This window comes from Alnus glutinosa, chromosome 11 (assembly GCF_958979055.1).
Source record: "Alnus glutinosa chromosome 11, dhAlnGlut1.1, whole genome shotgun sequence".
NCBI classification, from domain to species: domain Eukaryota; kingdom Viridiplantae; phylum Streptophyta; class Magnoliopsida; order Fagales; family Betulaceae; genus Alnus; species Alnus glutinosa.
In genome coordinates this window covers 962395-983052 of record NC_084896.1, presented here as the reverse complement: position 1 = coordinate 983052, position 20658 = coordinate 962395, and the positions used below count along the sequence as shown (strand labels likewise).

The following is a 20658-nucleotide window of genomic DNA, read 5'->3' as shown; positions in this document are numbered from 1 at the left end:
CTTTGCACATAGAATCCCTTGACTTGAGTCTTCTCCCTTGACTCTCTTCAAACCTCTCTCACTATCTTTGGCCTTTCAGCTTGTCCAATTTATTTCTTGCACTCACTATAAAGTGTTTCCTCTCTTCCTTTGCCAACAAACTTCACCTTAAGCAATGGCATCGAGTTCCATGTCCAGCTCTGACTCGTGGACTGCCAAGGAAAACAAGGCCTTTGAGAGGGCTCTGGCTGTGTATGATAAGGACACCCCCGACCGTTGGTACAATGTCGCTAAGGCCGTTGGTGGGAAAACTCCAGAAGAGGTGAAGAGGCGCTATGAAGAACTTGTGGAGGATGTCAAGCGTATTGAGTCAGGCCGAGTGCCCTTCCCCAAATACAAGACAACTCAGGGAAACCTGGGTTATTAGGAGAAGAGGTAGTATAGTTCAAGCCCTTCTTCATATATTGCTTCCTTATTCTTTATTTGTTTTCCGTTACTACTTCTTGACACCCCATGCAAATTCATTGTCTAAAATCCTTAAAAAGTAACCCCCAGCAAGACTTCATTCTTTTCTTTTCTTTTTTGGATGAATAAGACTTCCTTCTTTTCCTTTGAACGCAAAAGATAATAAGAGCAGCTCTTGACTTTTCCAAGTCTACCTCCTAACTTTTATTTGGATTCCCTTCACATTTGTAGTTAAAAAATGACTTGAAAGTATCATTTCGTGGTGAGTGCTGCTAACGATACTATCACTTTTCCTATAAGTTTTTTACAGACTTACCTAACATCATCCGTTACGTTAACCACTAAATAATTAAATTTTTTTATAAATATTTTTTTTGTCCCCAAAATAAGAGAAATAAGACATTCAAACTAATGATCTCCACTTTATAGTGCTTACCAGGTCCATCACATGAATTTGTAGAAAGCTTCCAATAAAAGTTATAGCACCACAAACATTTTTCTCAGTAGCCAGATCAAAAGCACTTTTCTTGCCTTTTTAAAGCCGAAATTGCTTAGTCTTTGGTCCCCAAAGCAAGTATTTCCAAAACCAGAATCAGACAGGGCGTCGATGGACAATATCTTGTCCACGTTTACACGGAATCTACGAATCAGATAGTAAATGTATAAAGTCATATTGAACATGTCTCATATACTCTGCACTCGTGGACAAGTTGCCTTCTACTACTACTATCCACGTGCCTTAAATGTTTGTCTCATATACTCAACAACATGACACGTAAATTAAACAAATAAAAATGAGTTTTTCCTTTTGTTAAGCCTAATTTTCGTGGAATTTTCCACTTATTTGCAGGATCAGAGATCTGAAGCTCCACTGAAAGACAACCGCCATGGAAGCAATAATAAAGGATCAATGGCGCTATTCTTACTAATATTTGACTTTGTTGTAATTGCAATGAATCACATAATGAGTGATTCTAATTTCTATTTCATGTTCTTTAGTTCTTGTTTATCACCTATTTTCGTTCCTATTCCACCGTAATTATATCAATGTAATGAAATATATATATATAGTACGTATTTTGTTAAATAGATCTGTGAATTCTCCTTTCCATTTCCGTCGAAATGAAGAGGATCCTATTCCTTACCAGACCTCTTGACCAATTCACTATAGCAGAAAATATAATCCAAATATGGCATTAATTGAAAGAAAGAAACTAAAAAGCATTCTATAGCAGAGTTTGGGATCTGAAAATTTCTGACCTCGGCGCTTGGAAATCGGTGTTTGGACTTAGAATTCTCCTGAATTGAAATTCTCGACAACGGAATTGAATCAAAGCTAAGCAAGGTTGAAGAGAGGGTGAGAGAATGAGGGACGCAGCAAGAGAATGGGGGAAGTGAAGAGGCGGGAATTATATTATTGCTTTAAAAAGTCCTTTAATCTTTGGCGGATAAACGTTTCGATGACCTCTCGTGTTATCAAATTCTGCCACATCACACATGGCAACGGTTTCTCGGAAAAACTCACAAATTGGTGCATGTAGGAATCTATAATTGATTAAATTATTAATAAAAAATTTGACTTGTCAATTTAATTAAGAAAAATTATTCTTCTACATCTTCCATAAGCCTCTCTCACACTTTTCTTACATGTATGAATATGATATATCCTACATCTTTCATTAAAAAAAAAAAAATTGAATAAAATATGCCAAGTAAGAATATCAGCTATATGAAAGACGTAGAAAAATCATTTCTCTTTTAATTAATTAGTGACGAACTTATCAACCATACACTTTAAATTATTTTATCAATTATGGACTACCACATTAATTATATGGACGTTGTAGTAATAACTGTAATATTATGGCCATTTTCCTTACTAAATTGGTTAAGATATTCTTGGACCATGAAAATTCTATACTTTCTTCCTTTCCTTATGGCTAAATCTTTGATACATCATATAGAGTTTCATCCTTTATTTATTTATTTATTTATTTTAACATATTCAATATGAACAAGAAACTGTTCTCTCGCAAACTTTCCCACACATTACCACTCCAATTTTGAACAATCATCTATGTGTTTGGAGAAAGTGGTTTGCGAAAAAGCTACGGTTCGTATTTCATATACGAAGATTAGTCTGATTCTAGCACAACGTAACTTTTAAAATAAGTGGTGATTTAATATAATAAATATTTTTAGCAATTTTATCGCTCGAACCGTTAGCAACTCAAACAACAAATGACTAAAAATCTATACCCGATCTAACATGAAATCTGAACAAAAGTCTTCATATTTCGTTCCTCCCTCTTAAATTCTTAATGGCTAGTGCTAATCTGCTAGGTAGTGTTGATTTTTTTTTCTTTCTTTTTTGTCCTCGATGTCCTCTTTCATATAGGCAATCACTTGAACCAAGAAAGCAAAAACCTTGCATGTCGTAGAAGCTTTGGATCCTTACTGGTGAACAGAAAAAAGAAAAAAGCACAGTGCTTCTTGATATCAGTTTCCTTATATATTCAACCCTAAGTCAACAGATACAGATTCACGGGTAATTTGTAGGATGGTTCGGCCAGCTTAAAATTAAGTGAGCCAATCATATATACTTGCTTGATAATTAGGTTGGTTTGTTCACCAACCTCCCTAAGTATACGAGATGCATGTGCCTTTGAGGGTTCATTTTCAAGGCTGCCAATTGGCAATAAACATAAATAAATACAGGCAAGGAAACCCCAAAATAATGAAAACATCTTCCGCCTAACCCTCAAAAATAGAGAAGAAGCAAAAGAGATAAGTTTGTTGTAATTAGGGTCGTCGATCAATAAATATTTGTGAATAGGATGAAGCCTTGGGGTCCATCAAAAAAGAACAAAAGAACAAGTCAAATCAACCTCAATTGGGATCATTTGTTAAAGTACACAGAAAGTTTCACGTGATACTTATCAGGTTAGTCATTAAAATATAAATTCTCCCGTAACAACCCACATGTCATTTATCACATTTACAAACCGACTAGTCAATTTACGTGATATTTATCATGCAGACACTAAAATGTAGACTACTATGTGATATTTCACATAACGCTCATTTCTATAAAATGTGAATTGCCACACATGTTTCTAAGGAGTTGTAGTAAAAATTGTAGTACCAAAATATTTTTGAGCAAATAATTGCCCTCATAAGTAATCAACTCCTCAAGGTGAAGGGTAGTCACGGGAGCATTGGAGAGCAAGAGAATCGTCATCTGTAGATGTTACTTTTAAGTAGACAAGTAGTCTCGAGACATGTTCCTCTTGTTTGCCTTCCTGGATCTTTCTTTGGATAGTGGGAAAGACCTCCTTGATAGTTTTTGTTTGCCTACTTTTTGTAAAGGCCTTGGTTTTATTTTCTTCTTGTGTTTGCTTTTGGTTCCTCGTGTTTTCTGTTTACTTTCTCAACCTTAAAACAATAAAAAAAAAAAATCCCAACGAAGTTTGCAGATGCGGTACACTAATAATCTTCTTTAATAAAAACCCACGCTCCATTTTTTCCAGTAAGGTTGTTGGTGTTTTCAGAACGGCTGGTGTTTGACTACAGTAAGAGACTCATTGGGCGGTGCGTGTGGCGCCAGGGTGGTTTTCTACCTTTGCCGGCTTTGAATTGTGTTTTTTTAACAATTTACCTTTGTAATTTTTAAACATCATGGGGATCTGTTTGATGACTTAAAAGTTAGATTTGCTTCTCTTTCTTTGTGTTAGGATGTGCCTTATTGTTAAGAGAGGCGTAATGTCTGCTCCTTGTAATGTTTGTTTATTATTTGGGTAGCTTTTGTTTTTGTATATTTTTTATTTTTGTCACAGTCTACCGTTGATAGCTGCTTTAATTCAAGATTTTCCTAATTTAGTGGGTGAAGATTCTTCATCTCTAGTCACTGTGATGGCCTTCGAGCATTGTATTAGCATTCTGTGCTTCTGTATTTGTGTTGGCTTTTGGCCAAGTGTAATCCCCTCTTGAGCTCATTTTCAGCAATAAAGGTTCCTTTTCTTGTGTTCAAAAAAAAAAATCAGTTTTCATTTGAAATGGATCTTGCCAACTTCTTAGCGGTCTCATATGGTAGACTGGATTCAAATTGGACTAATCCCAATCCACTTGAATAGAGTTGACTCCAAGCCCATCCGACCAAGTCTATTTAATTAAAGGTAATGCTATTCTTCATACCTATTTATCAAATCAATTACATGTCAACCATTAAAACAAGTTACGTCAGCCAGAGTAGCCTTACTCCTTAACAAAAAGCTTTCGGCTCAGTCAGGCTTCCTAGCTCCTAACTTTTGAGCCACCAACAGGCCACAACCGAGAGGTTTCCTGGCCAATGCTTTCTACCATAATGCTTGATTAATCTTTTATCAGGTAGTCTGCAGGACAATCTATTGTACACAGAAGTTCTACCACGTGAACTTCTGCTACCAAATGGAAAAAGCCTACTTGTGTCCACGTTGTTAGGTTCTGCGCTAATGCTTTCCAACAACGGGGCATGCTGTTATACGAACCATGACCTAATTGATCATCACCTATAACTAAGGCAAGCCCCCACATGACTCAGACCACAAACTTATCTCCTATGGAATTCAAGAGTTATTAGGAGCTTACTGAACCAGACGATAGAAGCAAAACTGCAAAACACACATCAACATAGACATATGAATGATGAAATCCCTTCTGTCATAGAAATTTACCCATATGAAATCCCTCCAAGCAGGATTACCCAAGTCAAAATTCTAACAATACACATTGCCTAACATTATTATCCTTTGAGAAAATCATGCTCTAAAACTAGATATAAAGCTGTCACCAAAGAAGGCGAGACATTCTAGTCTGACACCGTTGTTTGGAGGGGCAGAGAGCTTTCAATTCCCTTAGATTCAGAACTCCTTTCTGCAACAATCTTTGACATTCCAAACATCTGAAATTGAATTTGAACTACCCAATTACTAACAGGTAGAAATAGGTAAGGTAATGAAAAAACATAAGCTTGTGGAATAGAAGAAGTAGCATAGAAGTTAGAAAGATAGAACCACCTTCTGTATGGTCTTCTTGAAGCAAGTTTTGTGTTCATCCATAGATGCATGCACGAACTCATCAATGTGCTCCTTCAAATCCTCCAAGAAAGTGGCTTCCTCACTCTTCTTCTTTCGACATGAAGCCATGGGTGGGGTTGTAGCAGAAGATGAAGACTGTTTTTCACTTTTTTGTGCTTCCATCCTCAGTTACCTGATACAGAAGTTACTCCGTATGAGCATTAAGCTAATTAAAAGAGTGTAATGAGATGAAACTAGCAGCTATGCTTACTAACCATACATCACTTAAAACTACATCATAGCCATGCCAAGCCACCTGATTCTTTTTAGTCATTCAGATTAAAAAACAGCACAGAAAACCTTGCAAAACCACTAAGCAACATATCACTCCATAATTCAGAATAATCTCAATAATACACCATGCATGAAAAATGAGTTATGAAAACAGAACTGCTTTACATACAAAGAAGTTATCCTCCTATATGCATAGGAGTCTAAATTTAGAGGAAAATACACTTATGCTCCGTTTGTTTCGACGTAAAATGTTTTCCGTTGTAAAATATTTTGAGGGAAATCATTTTTAGGAAAATGTTTTCCACCGAAAACATTTTTCGGTGTTTGGCACGTACGGAAAATCTCAAATATTTTTTATATTTTCATTCAATCAGACTAACTTATAAAAATCAATTTTTATTCACAACATAAAAATATTAATGTAAAATAATATAAAAAAAACTAAAAAATTATGTTTAACTAAAATAATCCCCATAAGGTTTTTTTGATTCATTACTTCCAATTGAAATATCTTCATTACTATAAACTAAATATAACAGAAAAAGGAGAAAACAAAACAAAACCAATGCAAAAGTGAAAAAGGTTGGAGAGGTGGGTGACTAAATATTGATTCCAGGGAGGATGAGTTGCAATGAATTCACTCATGAGATCAGAAGGGTAGAGAGGACCAAAAACATGTTGCTACAGCCATGCAAGTCGCAAAACATTTGACTTACATGTTCTACCACTTATTTTTCTATGCACTTTAGAGCCATTTAATTGCCACAGACAGAAAAAAAACAAAACTTGACATTCTATTGCACTCTCTGCCGATGATATCTCCACAATTGGATGGGGCATCGTTAGAAAATATATCTATATATTAAAGATGGATACAAAACCCAAGGAGTAACATCACTTCAAACCAAGGAAAGAACATTTCCAACATTCCTCTGGATGAATCACGAATGCATGATTTATCCAGAACACATGGACACCTAGCCACATCCCATAAACCCCCGTGAAGTAGCCTAATAAGAAACAGAATCCTGCAGGCCAAACACTTGAGACTCACATTGAAAAAATTGCAACTTGTAAAGAGACAAACGCTTTGAGTGCATATATTTATACATACAGTTCAAACACTTGAGACTCACATTGCAACTTGTAAAGAGACATTTTGACAAACACTTTGAGTGCATATATTTATACATACAAAAAAACAGAGCAACACAAATAAAATAAAATATGGGTTGTAAGGGTTTCTTCGATCTCTTAGCTTAGGGCTTGTGTCAATGTAAACAAAAGCCCTAACGTGAGTTATTCTCTGTTTTCCGATTAAAGTTCGATTAAATTATAGAAATTGGTTTTGTTTAGGAGCCGATTGAAGGATGATTTATGTGATTTTTAGGTACTCACTGGTTGGGTTTTTGGGTTGATTAATCCTTGGAATCTTTGGGTTCTTCATTTTGGTTGTTTGCTAACCGGTTGGGGAGTTGTGATTTACAGACTATTTTGATGGAGTTAGAACATTCGGTGTTTTTACATAGTATTTTGGACGATCCAACAAATCCAACAGAGAGAGAGTACCTGATGCTAGCACAGAGAGAGAGATCGAGAGAGAGATAAAGGAGCTGTTCTGCCTTGAGCTGTTATCGTCTATGTGAAGGAGAAGACGAGAGAGTCAGTCTTTAGTGAAGGAGAAGATGAGTACGTGAGTCAGGGTTGGGGAAAATGATTTACGAAATTAAAAAGGGTAAATCATTTTTTGTCAAACGAAAATCAACAGGATGACTACTATTTTAACCCCCACCAAACACCGAAAAATGTCAAAAACATTTTTCAAAAAACATTTTACGCCAAAACAAGCGGAGCATTAGCCTCCCAAAATTGTCGGGCACTTGGACCACCAAACTTTAAAAAGTGTCACCCAGCCCCCTCTAACTACCGCTCCGTTACTATTAATACCTACATGTCTTTTTGAACATAAACCGGCCAAAATGCCCTTTTTTTTAGGTTGCTGTTTTCTTTTTTCAGTTATTTTGTTTGAAGTTTTTTTTTTTTTTTTTTTTTTTTTAAGTTGAGAAAGGACGCCAATGGTCTGTAACTAACCCACCAGTTCCTAGTACCAGCACATCAATTCTTGTATATAAATAGGAGAGCATTGCCTGCTTGATGTAGCATCCTCCTCAACATCAAAGCAAAAAGGTCCCATAACCTCTAGTACAGCTGATACCATAAACATAACCTCATTATTAGCAACACAGATTATCCTATATTCTCTCAACCCATACAAAATTTTGGACTAAGAACTACACTTCTTTGCACATAACTAAACATGATTAAGAATTCCAATATTTTGCTCCTAAATTTGGTTTTTCGCACGTGCAATCGACATAACACTTCCAAAATTGTATAACATATAAGAAAGAAAAAACCATAGCCTCCATCATCGTTTGTTCCCAAAAACAGAAATCCCATAACACTGAAATCCCTAAAACTAAGGCGAACCAAAACATACTAACAAACCCACTAAAACTAAAATCACAATCTCTCGGATGTGAAATTTCAAAAAGAAAAAAAATCAAACCTTGCCAATTTGGTTGTCTGATCTGAGATTTCCAGTCAGCTGCAAATCAAATCAACAACAAAAACAATGGAAAAATCTAAGCTTTTCTAGACCACAACCAAATTCTTTCTCACACACACACACACACAAACAAACAAACAACTGATAGACATTGATACATACAGGACTTGTGCTACTGGATTTTCCGCCTTAATCATTTGAACTTTGTAGTAGAGAGAGAGAGAGAGAGAGAGAGAGATACAAATAGCAGTATCTGCTACTGTTACCAAAGAAGACCAAAGCAATACGTATAGCCCCCGATTATTCTCTCCCATTGACGCACGAAACAAACAAAGAATCCAATATTCGTAAATGCTCCAAACAAAATCTCAGTTCACGCAATCAGTCAAAAAAAGAAGAAGAAATTTCATGCCCTGATCATCAATATATTCAAATAGCACAAAAATCTATTCTATCAGAGATTTTGCTAACATTTTCTCCGACGTGAACCAACCGTGATTTTGGTTCAGCAAACAAAAAGATTAGACAATCAAATTAAACACAAACACAGTCTAATCGAGCATATAAGAGTAACTTAACTTCCAATTCTAGATCATATTCGTAGCCAAAAAGAAATTGAAGATGGCATACCTTCAATTGATTGAAATGAGAGCTCAATTTGATATGCTACTTTTGGTTCCTTTTCAATCTCTCTAGCCGAAACGAGGAGAACCGCCTCTGGTTAGGTGGCGGTTTTACCTGGAAACGGGACTTCTCAGGGTAGGGCTGGTGAGCTTTGAACGTGTCGGTGAGTTATTGGTTAAAAGCATAATTAAAGTTGCGGACTTTGACTTTTCATGCAGTGGAATAAACGTGTTTCTGACTTGTCATCGAAGTTTTACGATGGGGAAACCATCTTATCACTGCTCTTTTGCTTGGAAAGCAAGTTTGGTTAAGCCGAATATAGGATTGTTTTAGAATTTTATTAATCTAAACGTCACTCATAAGGAAATGGGAAATGCTGGATGGGGGACATTCATCCGTCCCCCATCACTCATATATAATAAAAAAATAAAATTTTTATTAAAAAAGCTGGCTTTGATGTCCCATCAAAGCCAACTTTTTAATAAAAAACTATTTTTATATTAAAAAAGGCTAACGGGGGACGGTCATGTAGCAAGCCTCTAAGGAAATTGAACAAAACGCCTGAAACTTATTGTTTAACGCGGTTAAAGAATAGCATTCCCAATCAGCCAAGAGAAATATTAGAGATTTTAACTTCTTCTTTTTTTTTTCTTTTTTTAAAAAAAAATTTGATTTCAACATGATGTGTTATAATTTTATGAGATTGTGACACACTTCTCAGAATGATATATCTCATAGAATTATGATACATCAAATCTCATAGAATCATGATACATCAGGTTAAAATCAAGTTCTAGAAAAAAGTGTTTGGATGTCTAGCATTCCCATCAGCCAAACCAAAAGAACAAAACCAAAACTCCCAAAAATTAAAATCCCCTCTTCTTCCATTCGGCCATTACAGATCAACTGGCCATCTGGCATACTCAGCCGAACTAACAAAATCAACCAAAAATTTATCACAATCGGCTACTTCAATAACTCAATAAGATATTACAATCAAGCTTCCTTCAACCCAGAATCTCAACAAACTTCAACCAATCAATTTCTAAGATTTACCAAATTTCAGTTAAACCAACTAATGGGTATAATAAAAACAATAAATCATCAATTTAATCTCAATCCATTTCTGAACTCATTTAACCATTTGGGGCCAATTTGAGATGTACAGAAAAAAAAAATTGGTTCCCATCACGCACCACCATTTACTAAAAAATATGTTCATCAATTAGATATACTCGTAGAATGAAAATGATTTGTGTGGTATGAAGAACCGTCCTACATCATCCTCTTTTTAGTTTTTTAATTCAAAAAAATCAAAATTTGTCCTTTGATGGTCACATCAAATGACAAAATTTTATTTTTTTTTATTAAAAAATAAAAGAGGGTGATGGGAGACAGTTTTCCGTCCCCCCATGTATTAACTCTCCTCGTAGAAATCCCAAACTCGCAATAGCAAAATAGAAACCCAACTTATCACGGCAAATATATTCATCTATTTGCTTATTTACGATCAACAATCAAATGAAAAAGAAAGAAAAAATAAAAAAGTATAAGAACAAAACAAAACAAAAAAAAAAAAAGTGACATATTCGGTCACTTCACCAAAATCTTCAACATCAACATAAAATTAACCAAATCCTTTGATGGGTTTATCATTCGAACCATAAATTCTATGGGAAGTAATATAAATCGGAAATCAATTCTTTTATCAATTATTGATTTTTGAAGTAGAGACCTAGGAAAAAAATTTGAGAGACAATGACGAGAAAGGGAGAGGTAGCTAGATTTGGAAAGAACTTCAGCATATGTGATGGGAGTCCAAGTTCACTAGAAAGTGACGTTTTCCACTATTCTTAAATGGCGTGAAACAACAAGTGCTTCAGACGTTTGGTTCAATTTTCTTTTGAGTTTAAAACGGTGATGTTTACATAACAGTTTATTTTTTCTTTTTTATTTTTAAAAAACAATGAAATCACTGTAGAGAAAAATGGTAGGACATTTTTTTGGGAAAAAAAAAAAAAAAAATCAAAAACAAACTACACGTAGACAAAATTTGATGAGAATTGTGCCTACATGTGTAGAATAATCATTTATCATAAATATAGAAACTTAAACGACCACGTTTGGACCCAGTTATTCAGTGGGTGATCCCCGTACCTGTCGGCACTTGTCTTACTCGGCTTAGTTACCAATCAAAAACACATTACTTTTACAAAAGATGAGAAAAATCATAGCGCAAGTACATTATTCAGACTTGTTCTCTTACTTTGGCCTTTTTGCAAGTCTCCAATATCAAAAGTTAGATGCTAATATATGTATATAGGCCACACCTTCGTACTAGTCCCTCTTTCAAAACTGTGGAATTTAACAGCCCAGACTCACCCGAACAATTGATTCAAACCGACAACGTAAATGTTCATCAATATTGAGGCTACCAATGCCTGAGACAACAGGAAAACAAATGACAGAATGTTTAATTGGATAGAGTTTTCTCTTACCTGATGGCAATAATCTCGTCGGTGGTCGGCTCTCGATGGTTGGAGGTAGCTGACACAACTAGTAGGAGTGAAATTGAAAGTAAGAACATCACACAACTGGCAGTAGTTAGATGCTGAATTAATAGCGTTCAAATGCCTTAATGTACAGAGAATATTAGAACAAGAATGGCAAGAATCGAGTACACCCTTTTGGCCTATTGCCCTAGTATTTTGATTTTTCTTCAAGTTTCAAGATTATTTTTATATTTTTCTTTTTCTTTTAAGTATTTTGTTTGGAGGGCACTTAAATTTAACCCAAGTATTTTGCTTTGTCTCTAAGTTTTAAGATTATTTATATATATATATATATATATATATATATATATATATATATATTTTTTTTTTTTTCTCTAAGTATTTTATTTAGAGTACGCGCACTCAAATTTAACCTAAATATTCTGCTTTGTCTCCAAGTTTTAGGATTATTAATTTTTTCTCTAAGTATTTTGTTTGGGGGACACTCAAGTTTGACCTCTATAAAGGCATATGATTTGTGTTATTTTTCAATTTAGTTTTAAAGTATTAATCAAATTTCAGTATTTTAAAGTTATTTTTTGTTTTATCTAGGGTAATTAGGTTTATCTTTCTTAAACGTTATTATTTCTCTCTATGAATTTCTTTCATAGTTTTTTTTTTTTAATCTTAATTTATATTTACTTTCATACGGTGTGAGAATAATTCCAGTTCTGTTCAACTAGTTGGAGTGAAATCGAAAACTGAAAATAATTTTAATATCTCAGCCGACAATGATATTCATCCACGTAAATACGGTGCTACAAGACTAATAGCCAAAGCCCAAAATAAAAGTATTGCAAAAAGAACTAGAGTTGGGCTTAAGCCTAAATGCTGAGCACACATAATTGTTTGTGGCGGCCCACAAAGGACACGTATTTCTCGATTGTCTGAGCCCATATCACTAGCACTTGTCCTAATTGTTGCAGTGTCCTACGAGGCTACGATTACCGTGCTTGGCTTTTTCGAATTTTTTATTTTCAATCTGAGCAAACAAAATTCAATAGAGAAGATAAAGTCTTTTTTTTCTTTTTTTCTTTTTTTTTTTTTTCAATCATGAAAAAAGGGTTATAGGGAAAAACACAAACGAAAATGGTGGGTTCTCAAACAATAAAACCCGAACGGGAAAGGCAATACAAATAAGAGAACAAATAGTAAACAATGAATCCAAAAAAGATTCGAGTCTCTCTAAAGGTCGCACTGGACAGTCTGGACGGTTTATAAAGATAAAATGACTCTATTAGGAGTCCCAAACAGTAAAGGTAACAATTACCATTAAGCTGCAGAAAAATATTGCCAACAACGGAACATGATCCAACAACACGGAACTCAAACAACACAAGCAAAACAACAGAAAGCAAACAAAGTTGTAGAAAAATAGTAGAAAAAACTCGGAACAAAACACCAACAAAAGGCAAGGCAGAGGAAGGTGGTGATGGCCGGCGCGTGTAAGCCACTCGCCAGGATGAAATGGACCACCACAGAGGATTGACAGCAGTGAAGAGAACCGGAGGAAGATAGAATGCGCAGCAAATTAAAGAACGTTCCATGCGGTAGTGCGTGTGAAACACGCACGTGCAAGTAAGGAATAGTCATCGTTGATAACACTATGCAAGTAAGGAATAGTCATCATTGCGCGCGGAGCACTAGGAGGAGACTGAACAGAAGACAAAATGTTAGAAAGGTTCGTTGGAATACCGTCAGAACTATCTCCGATACATAAGCATAAGCCTGTAAAAGTAGGAGATGAAGTAAATTAACAGTTTCTATGGGCATATAAAATGCATATCTGATGAAAAGTCTTCCTATCTTTAGTAAGCCTTTGGAGGCACCGGCTCAAAGTCTGTTAAAGGTGTGAATGATCACCCCCCCCTCCCAATATAAATAGCCCTTTTAGTCATCGTGACATTCAACAAGAAAATAAGAATACGAGAAATGGTAAAGATGATTCAGTACGTTTTTCGATGTTTTTTTACGCTTTTCAATATCTCTTTCTAGGAGTCTACTATGATGCTTAAGTTAGCTTTTACTAAAAAAAATTTGCTAAATCTCAAAAAATTCAGTCTGAATTTATACTTGGGGTATGAGCCTATTTGTAGGCAAATAGGTGAAGTTAAACCTGAATTATGATTCCTGTTCCTTGTTGATATAGAACTATTGTGAGAGTTCTAATTGGACTTTAATAATTTATTAGACTTTTGATCTGATCTCTTATTTAACTTCTGATTTGATTGGACCTTGAGTCTTATCTCGATTCTACCGAGAATAGGACTACTGATTAAACTATTTTTGGGCTAAGAGTCCTATTCCAATTCTATCGGGATAGGATTACTAATCGGATTATGACTCTTATTTCAATTAAACTTAGAGTAGAATTCTAATCCAGATCTATTGGAATAAATGATACCTGATTTCTTGGAAATAGCTGCTAAGTGTCTATCTCTCGGAATTGATTTTTTCAAGAGTCCTACAATCTCCTCCCAGCTCCTTAGACCGAGTTGAATTGAATTTATTCCCAAGAATATGCATCAGCTAGTTTGGTTCCCGTGGGCCGTTACCATTCATTGCTCACATGATATCTACGGCAAATATGCTGACTTAAATACGGACAAGGTCATGAGCAGACTTTACTAGCCGTTGTAGTCAAGAAAATTTATTGTAATTACTGCCTTAGGTGGGTAATTAGTTGGCCGTTGCGCCAAGCTTTGACGCACTGAAATTAATTCTACAAGAGTAAGATTGAAGCCACGGTGCGAGAAAATTGTGGGAAAAAGAGCTATGGTTATAAATGCACAATTCTAAGGTATATTGGAGGGGATTTATATGTGTAGATTCCACCCTAATATACTTTGAAATTGGATGAATTAAAACATTTTATACCAAACACAATGAACAAGAGCCTCTCCAGGAAAAACTGGATACAAACACCCCAAACAGGGGAGAAGACCTGCTAGACCAGCAGGCAACATCAAACACAAAAGTCATATCTACAATGCAGACAGGCTCCCAACAAAACACAGAAACCAGCTCTGTAACAAACAGAGAACAACAACTACATCACTCTACAAGTTTCTTTCCTACAAGCAGGTTGTTGCTGATATTAGATGGGAAATGGGGTCGAAGATCGATAGTTGCTGCTTTAAAGATTCAGTTAAAAGTTTGTCATTTTTCTTTTCTTCAATAAGAAGGCATTCAATAAGTCAAGCAGCATTGAGTAGAAGGCACAGAATAACAGTCCATTACATGAGAAATAATTGAACATTATCTACAATTTTAAATCAAGCATCGAGGAGCATATTCAACAGCTCTTCACTTTAAAAGGTAACATAATTTCTCTCTCAACATCTCTTTTCATTTCATTTCTCCTAAACAAAATATTGATTTGACCATTAGAGGCTCTCCGACTAGTGGTCCTCTTCTTGTTTTAAAGTTAATCCATAGCTCAAACTGAGCATGTGAAACTTGGCTTCAACAAGAAGGAATTTTTTTTCAAAATTCTCAATTATGGAGAGAATCCCGATACTTGGGGGACTATCGAAATTATATGCAATTAATTCCACAAACAATTGTATAGGGATCCAATTCATTATGTAGAATGGTCAAAGAGGCATAGAACTAATAGAAAATCAAATGCGGTGGCGTTATCAGATTTGAAAGAGCTAGCCTTATTAATTATTATACTCCCCAATGATAACGTGTCAGTGGTAAAAAAAAAAAAAAAAAAAAAAATGATTGATGTGATATAAAATAAAATAAAAAAAATATATTTTTTAAAAGAAAAATAGAGAAGATGATTAAGAAATAATTGCTGAGATATTAAAAGTAAAAAAAATTGTTAAAAAGTGATTAATATGATATAAAAAATGATTGGGACTCGTTTGGGTGTGCGGCTCTTTTGAAAAATATTTAAAATTGTGAATACCGAAATTAGAATTTATTTTTTGAAATTATATTTGGATGGTTTAAAAAGCTCAAAATAAAATTAAAAAAAATTGAATAAAATCTAAGTTGAATTTAAATTATAGAAAACAATATTTAAAAAACAAAAATCACCTTAACATGCCCAAAATGTTTTGAAGCTAACTTTTGTTTTGAAAAAAATATAAAAGCGGTTGCCAAACAGGCCCCATTTATTGACTTCTAGAAGACTACAACTGCACAGTCAATCGGACAGTTGGGTGTTGAGATAGAGGACGTCCGTCTTAACCCTCACCAACGTCACTTGGTGCTTGCTGAGTCATACCTGGGCTACAATACAATACAATACGACGTTTGGATCAATCCTTTTAAAATTTCATGTTAATTGAAAGAGAAATGATTCTTACACTCATTTTTCATAATAACCCCACAATAAGTTGATGTGGCTGGTAATATTTTATTACTTTTTTTGTTTTGTTTTCTTCTTTTTGTAAAAAAATAATAAAATACTACGTATACCAGCCACGTCAGCTTGTTGTGGGGCTGTTGAGTGTAGGGATCATTTCTCTAATTGAAATATGTTAATACACAAACTTCTCGATAGCTCGTTTTCTTATTGTTATAGGTTCTTTCTTCTCTGCATGAGTTCTGTCACGTGTCTTTCTATTATTAAGTAGCACTCAGCTCTTAGTGAATGTGATGTTTGGTTTCTAGCTTTTGGATGAATCATATTTCATGTTGTGTCTTGTCTTCCATTGTTATATGGCTCGGATAAAGTAATGACGTCAAATTAAATGCTACATACTATTATTGTTGGAAGGAGATAAGGTATAATACGTGTACTGAAGTGTTGTTGTTAGTATTCTATTAAGAATATGAAAAGTGATTGACGTGACACAATGTAAAAAGATAATGCGTTTTCTTAGAATCAGCTATGAATTGTTAGACTTTGAGAAACACGATTGGGTTTGGCTAGCTTGTAAAGTCGTTTGTGAGACGGGCCTTATTAATAATAATAAAAAAAAAAAATTGAAGAGAAAATTCGAAAACCAACCCTCCTCGCTTGTTGTCGATATGTAGTTCGTTCGCTGTATATACGGTCTAACATTCTAAATCCCTTTGGATGAACCTTCTCAAACTAATTTCAAGTTTGTAGTCACAAGGGCAATCCCATTAGAACAAAGAGATTTATGTGGAGTAGTTTAAAACAAATTTTAATCTTGAAGTATAAAGTGAAAAATCAACTTGAGATGGTTAACACATAAAAACACGGTTAATGTATTGCTAAAGCTTCTCTTCTTCTTCTTCTTCTTCTTCTTCTTCTTTTTTGTTTTTTTTTTGTTCATTTTATGCTTTTAAAACAAAACATTAAACAAATAACTTAAAGTACATAATATTCATAAAACACACACAAAAAAAAAAAAACATCCTAAAAATAATTAACAAACGGAGGAAATTTACTATATTCTATTATTTTTTTTGTGCGATTTTTTTATATTATATTCTACTATTCCTTACTATATTCAAAATTGCGAATGCCAATAAAATTTAATTTTTGAAATTATGTTTGAATGGTTTAAAAAACTTAAGACAGAATTAAAAAAAAAAAATTAGATAAAACTTGAGTAGAATTTAAATTTAGCAAAACAATCCAAACATATATTTCAAAAATAATAAACTATAATAAAAACAATCGTGTTAACCAAACATGCTCATAGTTTCTTGACACGTACCATAAGCTAGGAATAGGATCCTCCTTCTCCCACAAGCTAATAAGGTAATACTGTAAAAGTGAGTAAATAATATGATTTGAATTGTAAACTATATAAATATATATAGTTTAGCAGTAAATTCAAATATGTCAACATCTAACTACGTGCTCGTATAGAAATTAGAATAGCCTTCAAATTAATCATTTATGAGTCATGCTGATGCAGTTGATTTATTTATTTATTTGTGCAGTTAGCTGTTGGGGCATGCTATAATAAATGTGAATTTATTTATTTATTTATTTTTATCTGTGAGCTATCCCATAAATTATTGATAGGTATCTCTTATGAGTGCAAAGCCATTCCGTTGTCATCTCAACATGCTTTCAATTGAATTTGGTGGGAGAAAATTCTTTTAATTTAGTTTATTAAATTAATATTTATCTTTAAAGTATGTATTTTCACATAGATATTAGTTTTTCACATAGATATTAGTTTAAGAGACTGAATTAAAAGAAAAACTACTATTAACAAAAAAAAAAAAAAAAACTTATTAAGTTCGTATGCATCGGCCAAAATAGGTAAGAAAACATCACTCTTTAATTTGATTCTTAAATCTTCTATGCAAAGATGGAAGGGGCATGCATCCAAATTCCACACCAGAAAACATAACAACCCATTCGAGGAAGATCTCGCGATAATAAATTGAGAAACGATATAAATATATTTTTTATATATCTTATTTTTAAATTTATAATTGAATTTATGAGACTTATATTGAATCTCATAAATTTAATAGTAAATTTAAAACTTAATTGTTTTTTTTTTAAGAAACAAAAATTTTAACAAACACACAAAATATGTTAAAACACAATATATATATATATATATATATATATATAAAACTGGAAAAAAAAATCCAGAACACAGATTAGAAAATGATGGGCCCAACTGTGATGTTGTTACTGCGAGTACAAACAGAGATTAGAAAAACCCAAACAAGCATGGCAGTTTCCGAAGTGAAGTCGTGCAGAGAAGCCACTTTGAACCTTCCGCTCCCTTCTCGCTGACTCTTTCAAATCCCAGGTTTTAAACACCGCCCCCTCCCATTTTTCTTCCCTATAAATTTGATTTCTCCCTCCAAAGAAACACAGAAACTAGCCATCGTCTTCCTCGATAATAAGATTCCTTATATATAATTCCCTCTTCCCCTCAGACATCTCTTCCCCAAAATAGAAAAAATAAGAGAGAGAGAGAGATAGAGAGAGAGGTAGCAGAGGAAACAGAACAGCCGAACCGCCTCACTCATCTCAGTCATATACTCATCTGACTACGTGGTCCATGATCTGTACTGGGTCGTTGCTGTGGTTGTATCAACCCACTCAACAACTCCTCCTCCCACATTTCTCTCATATATCAGATCGTTCTCTTCACCGGCCACCTACATCTTTCTGTGTAAACCTTACCGTTATATAACCCCTCAAACTCCCCCAAATAAGAAATCCAAACAAAAGATTTCCAATCATGAGCACCGAACCCGCCGCCGCCGAGGGGGTTCAGATCCACCAGACCCGCGGGGGGCTACCGGACTTCCTCCAGAGCGTGAATCTCAAGCACGTGAAACTGGGCTACCACTACCTGGTTTCCCACCTCTTGACTCTTTGTTTGGTCCCTCTCATAGCTGTCATTATCATCCAAGCCTCCCAGCTCAACCCTGACGACATTCACCAACTCTGGCTCCACCTCCAGTACAATCTCGTCAGCGTCGTCATCTTCTCCGCCGTTTTCATTTCCGGATCTACCGTCTACATCATGACCCGCCCGAGATCCGTCTACCTCGTCGACTACTCCTGCTATCTTCCTCCCTCGCATCTCCAGGTAGAGTTCCACCGGTTCATGGAGCACTCCAAGCTCACCGGCGACTTCGACGACTCGTCGCTGGAGTTCCAGCGCAAGATTCTCGAGCGCTCCGGTCTCGGCGAGGAGACTTACGTCCCCGAAGCTATGCACTACCTTCCTCCCAGGCCTTCCATGGGCGCGGCGAGAGAGGAGGCGGAGCAAGTGATGTTTGGAGCCCTGGATAACCTGTTCGCGAATACCAATGTCAAGCCCAAGGATATCGGTATTCTGGTTGTGAACTGTAGCCTGTTTAATCCAACGCCATCCCTTTCGGCCATGATTGTTAATAAGTATAAGCTGAGGGTTAATATTAGAAGCTTCAATTTAGGCGGCATGGGTTGCAGTGCTGGTGTTATAGCCGTTGATCTTGCTAAGGATATGTTGCAAGTTCATAGGAACACTTACGCAGTTGTTGTTAGCACTGAGAACATCACTCAGAATTGGTACTTTGGGAACAAGAAATCAATGTTAATACCCAATTGCTTGTTTAGAGTCGGCGGCGCTGCTGTTTTGCTATCCAACAAACCGGTCGATCGGCGGCGAGCCAAGTATAAGCTTGTACACGTTGTGAGGACACATCGCGGAGCTGACGATATGGCCTTTCGGTGTGTTTATCAGGAGCAGGATAATGCAGGGAAAACCGGGGTTTCTTTGTCTAAGGACCTCATGGCCATTGCTGGTGGAGCTCTTAAGGCTAACATCACAACGTTGGGTCCCCTTGTGCTTCCTCTAAGCGAGCAGCTTCTTTTCTTTACTACCTTGGTGGCTAAGAAACTGTTCAATGCGAAAGTGAAGCCTTATATCCCTGATTTCAAGCTCGCTTTCGATCATTTCTGCATTCATGCCGGCGGGAGGGCTGTGATTGATGAGCTTGAGAAGAATTTGCAGCTTCTCCCCGTACATGTGGAGGCGTCTAGGATGACTCTGCACCGGTTTGGTAACACTTCGTCGAGTTCGATTTGGTATGAGCTGGCTTATACGGAAGCCAAGGGGAGGATGCGAAAGAGGAACCGTGTCTGGCAGATTGCATTTGGGAGTGGCTTCAAGTGTAATAGTGCGGTTTGGGAGGCCCTGAGGAATGTAAAACCTTCTCCTAATAGTCCATGGGAAGATTGCATTCACAGGTATCCGGTACAGACAGTTGCATAGCTCGACCACAATTCAGTTGGCCTCGATCTGGGATGCCTTGATATATAGTTCGAACTAGCTGGGCAATTTTCTTGTTCTTCTGTCCTCCCTTGTCACTTTTTTATGTTTAGAACAAAAGCCATAATATATTTGTGTGCTTGTCTTGATTTCTGGCATGTGTTGTGTCTGGATTAATATAGTGTATGCATTCCTTTCTTCAAAGGGATATATATATAGATATATGAAAGATCCAGTTGTACATGGAGTTTATTTCATTTAGCTTGTGACAGAATTTGACTGCATAAATTCCAATTCAAATGTAAATCATGTTCGATCGGGATTGTATTCTAATGAATAAATGGGAACAGATATTATCATTTTCATCTCCACATGGTTTCCTGATGCTTCCCTCATGAAAGTATCACCCTTGTGTGCTTGTATGGGTAATTCTATATATATATGACAATTAT

The 20658-nt window shown here is 35.5% G+C and overlaps 3 protein-coding genes across 6 annotated transcripts; 2 read left to right on the top strand and 1 right to left on the bottom strand.

Moving 5' to 3' along the window:
- On the top strand, window positions 1-1531 carry LOC133881383 (protein RADIALIS-like 2). Its single transcript, XM_062320299.1, has 2 exons — window positions 1-414; window positions 1295-1531. The coding sequence occupies exon 1, from the start codon at window positions 155-157 to the stop codon at window positions 404-406; it is 252 nt and encodes an 83-aa protein (XP_062176283.1). The 5' UTR covers window positions 1-154; the 3' UTR covers window positions 407-414; window positions 1295-1531.
- A 3594-nt stretch (window positions 1532-5125) lies between these two features.
- Window positions 5126-9145, bottom strand: LOC133880985 (uncharacterized). 4 transcript variants are annotated; one of them, XM_062319954.1, is made up of 4 exons: window positions 8992-9139; window positions 8362-8400; window positions 5499-5691; window positions 5126-5383 (listed from the first exon to the last, which is right to left on the bottom strand). In XM_062319954.1, exons 3-4 carry the CDS (start codon window positions 5679-5681, stop codon window positions 5291-5293), a joined length of 276 nt encoding a protein of 91 aa, XP_062175938.1. In that variant the 5' UTR covers window positions 5682-5691; window positions 8362-8400; window positions 8992-9139; the 3' UTR covers window positions 5126-5290. The 4 variants fall into 4 exon arrangements, with proteins under 4 accessions (XP_062175938.1, XP_062175937.1, XP_062175939.1 ...); XM_062319953.1 differs by lacking the exon at window positions 8362-8400 and having other exon boundaries at window positions 8992-9145; XM_062319955.1 differs by lacking the exon at window positions 8362-8400 and having other exon boundaries at window positions 8941-8999.
- Window positions 9146-18169: 9024 nt separating this feature from the next.
- On the top strand, window positions 18170-20571 carry LOC133881807 (3-ketoacyl-CoA synthase 4-like). Its single transcript, XM_062320843.1, has one exon. It carries the CDS (start codon window positions 18686-18688, stop codon window positions 20207-20209), a length of 1524 nt encoding a protein of 507 aa, XP_062176827.1. The 5' UTR covers window positions 18170-18685; the 3' UTR covers window positions 20210-20571.
- Window positions 20572-20658: the final 87 nt, after the last annotated feature.